The following is a 3,655-nucleotide window of genomic DNA, read 5'->3' on the forward strand; positions in this document are numbered from 1 at the left end:
AACGACAGAGGGCGACAACAAGCTTGACCCAGCGACGCGTACCGCAACGTCTTCAGTCGCATGGGTGACATCCGTTGGCGTCTTGGGCGCCTTGACGTACACATCACCAACATCTTCTTCGTCGTCGGCTTTGTTCCCTGCCACCGAGACATTTTCCGGTGCGTCGTAGCGCTTGTATTCGAGCGCGAGGTACGAGAGAGCGAGGAAGACGACGTAGATGGCCGCGAGGTAGATGGCGCCGTACCAGATCCAGATCGTGTCGGTCTCGAGGCCAAACGTCTTAAGCATGACGTTGCCCATGGTGTCGCCCTTGAGCTTCATGTAGTCGACGCCCGTGTAGACCGGCACTTGGAACTCATCCGACGAGTACTGGTTGATGGCCAGGGCACGCAAGCACCAGCTGAGTGGGTTGATCCAGTAGATCCAGATAAAGTAGTCGGGCATGATGGACGGCGCAAGTACAAAACCCGCAAACAAGATGTAAAACAAGATGGAGAGCATCGCCACGGGCTTGGCAATGTGGAGATCGGGCGAGATGACCGCGAGGAAGAAGAACCACGACGTAAGCGCCAAGTTGGTCAGAAAGAGCAGCAGGAGGTAGACGAAGAACGCACCGACTTCCGACACAAAGCCCGTCATCCAGTACATGATCGAGCCAAACACCAAGGTCTCACCAAACGCAAACGGCACCTGAGTGAACGACTGCGCCAGAATGAACGACGACGTCCGGAAAAAGTTGGCCCACCGCTGCTTGTAAAAAATCTCGCGGGACTCCAGCACCGCCGGCATGAGCGGCACTTGACCCAGCGCAAGAAAGAGCACAGACGTGAAGACGACACCAAGCACAACGAACGGGTTGGCCGAGTCGACTTGATAGAACGTCGACGCGTACAAAAGACCCATGACCAGCACCATGATGAAGCGGCTCTTGACGAACGCCGTGTTGCGCAAAAACACCTTCAGCTGACGCGCAATCAGCAGCTGCGTGCTCTCAACGTATGGCACTTGATACGCCGGCATCTCGGCCATGTGCTTGGCCGCATCAGCGAGGAGAAGCGGGTGGTGCGGGCCCTCGAGGTGGCTCATCATCTCGGCAAAGATCGCCGAGCGACGGAAGACATCGGCGTAGTCGCTCGGCGTGCGCGGCACCGACGTCGCACCATCGACGACGTACTGGTCTTGTTGCGGCGTGCCGAGGTCGAGCAGAAAGTCGGCCACGTCGCGCTTCGGCGGACACTTGAACCCGAGCGACTCGAAATACTCGAGAGCCAGCGACCGCGCACCGTGGTACATGACGTGACCTTCGTTCATGAGAAGCACTTCGTCAAAGAGGTTGTACAACTCGGGTGACGGCTGCAGCAACGCAATCACAATCGTCTTCTTGAGCGACGCGGCCATGCTCTTCTGCGACTTGACAATGTCGTACGCAGCTGCCGAGTCGAGACCGGTACTGATCTCGTCCATGAACGACACCTGCTTCATGCCAAACTCCATCTCGCCGACCGTCACGCGCTTGCGCTCACCGCCCGAGACACCGCGAAGCATGGCGTTGCCGACGATCGTGTCTTCGCAGATCTTGAGACCCATCTGCCGCGTGATGATATCCGGGTAGACGTTGTAGAGCGACTGGATCACAGCCTTGGCCTGCGCGTTTTCTTCGGGCGAGCCGTACTGGAGAGAGTCGAGGACGCGTTGGGGCACCGCCGCGCCACCGCTGCATGCGTGCGCAAAGGCGAGTGTCTCTTTCACCGACAAGGTCGGGTAGTGAAAGTCGCGCTGGTTCATGTACGCCGTAAACTGCGGTAGCTGCGCCTTGACGTCTTCGGACTTGGCGCCGTTGAAAGTGACGGTGCCGCCCACCGTGATGTTCTTGTGCATGGGAAAGCGGCCCGAGAGGATCTTCATGAGCGACGACTTGCCCGAGCCGGGTTGACCAAGAAGGAGCGTCGTCGTGCTGGGCTTAAAGACACCCGACATTGGGTGCAGGACGTCCTTGCGGATCGAGCGCTTCTTGCGGGCGAGGCCGCGCGCAATCTTCTTGACGTGGTTGTACAAGGTGGGCAGCTCATGGCCGTCCTTGGTGGCGACGGAAACTTCGGCCGCAATGGAGAGATCCTGGAAGCGAATTTCCATCTGCGGCATGGCCTTGCCCATGGACGTCTCGAGCTGCGCAGCCAAGGACGCATGGAAGGCGTCCGAACCGTCTTGCAGAAAAGCGTCGGCCGACTGAGGCGATGGTGGCATGCTCACGACCCCGCAAATTCAAAACTGGTTGTGGTCGCATCCGCTGTGATCATTGCGCGTGGTGCTGTCCAGTTGGATCGCACATTTGGCAGTACAAAGCGTTCCTTTTATCAACGATGCACCTTGTTGCATGTGTGTAGCGGAGGGCGCTTGGGCGGCTTGTAAATGTTTGACTTGGGCTGGCTATAGGGTGGGATCACGGCTGGGTGCGGCTCGATACTAAGCTTACGATGTCACAGGCAGAACACCTCTGCGTTGAACTGAGAATGCGTCCAGATGTGGCAAATATCCTTGTATTGGCAAGGAGAAATGTGAGCTTGGATGCACTTAAGTATGACACTGGCTAGCCTTCTAGCTTGTCCATGCCTCTGTGAGGAATATTGTATAGAGCGTGATATCATCATGGTCCCTCGTTTCGCCAGCGTCGTGCACAATTATTCGCATTCGCTCCAGCTTCTAACTACGACGTCGTCTTTCCTGTTTAAAACGCGCAGAAGCAGGCGCCACGACCCCTGAAATCATGGTAGTTCTATGCTCCAAGACAAGTGGGTTATTCTTTGTGGATCTGTTGATCCCACCACGCATGCTGCCGGCGTACGGTCGACGGCGTATGAGCGCGCGAGCACCTTATCATTGGTTGACAGCACGTGGCGGGTTGCATTGATGGGCTCGCAAGAGTACGCGGAAGAACACGATCGATGATACGCGATTGTGACAGCTTCTCCGTTGGCGGCATGAGTAGCCACGGCTATATTTCTAAAGTGGATACGTAGGTGTCAAGGTGTTGCGATGACTACAGGTGCTTTTAGTACATGTGACACCGACTGGATCACAGCCTTGGCCTGTGCGTTCTCTTCGGGCGAGCCGTTCTCAAGCGAGTCGAGGACGCGCTGGGGCACGGCGGCACCGCCGCTGCACGCATGAGCAAACTCGAGCGTCTCCTTGACTGTCAAGGTCGGGCAATGAAAGTCGCGTTGGTCCATGTAGGCCGTAAACTGCGGCAGCTGCGCCTTGACGTCGTCGGACTTGGCGCCATCGAATGGGATTCGACCGCCCACTGTGATTTTTTGTGCATGGGAATGCAGCCCGAGAAGATCTTTAAGATCGACGCCTTGCACGAGCCGGGCTAGCTGGCGGAGTACTAGTACGAGTGTCCTTGTGGACTCCCCGAAAGGAGGGTTAGGCGCCTGAGACCACCAACACGTAATTCCAGTGACGCATAGCTTTGCTAGCCGAGATGACTAAAAAAATCGCGTTTGGCTACGGCAGGCATCGCTTGTCATTCCGACTGAGAGGTGCTCTACACGTGACATTGGAAAGAATTGCACGCCGCAAATTTGCATCTCCCACCCATTCAGGGGTAGAGCCAGCTCAACAGCCATATTCTGATGTTCTTGTCCAATACGAAGGT

The 3,655-nt window shown here is 56.7% G+C and overlaps 2 protein-coding genes across 2 annotated transcripts in view; both read right to left on the minus strand.

The window, feature by feature from the left end:
- The window catches only part of SDRG_14935 (hypothetical protein), a gene marked incomplete at its 3' end in the record, with an annotated part of 3,915 nt that extends 1,607 nt beyond the window's left edge, over nt 1-2,308 (minus strand). The window contains exon 1 of the mRNA XM_008621095.1: nt 43-2,308. Coding sequence (XP_008619317.1) covers nt 43-2,244 — 2,202 coding nt within the window. The remainder of the gene's footprint in view (nt 1-42) is intronic.
- Nucleotides 2,309-3,020: 712 nt separating this feature from the next.
- Nucleotides 3,021-3,277, minus strand: SDRG_14936 (hypothetical protein; the record flags this gene model as incomplete). The annotated part of the gene is made up of 1 exon (XM_008621096.1): nt 3,021-3,277. Exon 1 carries the CDS (start codon nt 3,225-3,227, stop codon nt 3,021-3,023), a length of 207 nt encoding a protein of 68 aa, XP_008619318.1. The 5' UTR covers nt 3,228-3,277.
- Between the last annotated feature and the right edge of the window lie 378 nt (nt 3,278-3,655).

Source organism: Saprolegnia diclina, assembly GCF_000281045.1.
Source record: "Saprolegnia diclina VS20 unplaced genomic scaffold supercont1.81, whole genome shotgun sequence".
NCBI classification, from domain to species: Eukaryota; Oomycota; class Saprolegniomycetes; order Saprolegniales; family Saprolegniaceae; genus Saprolegnia; species Saprolegnia diclina.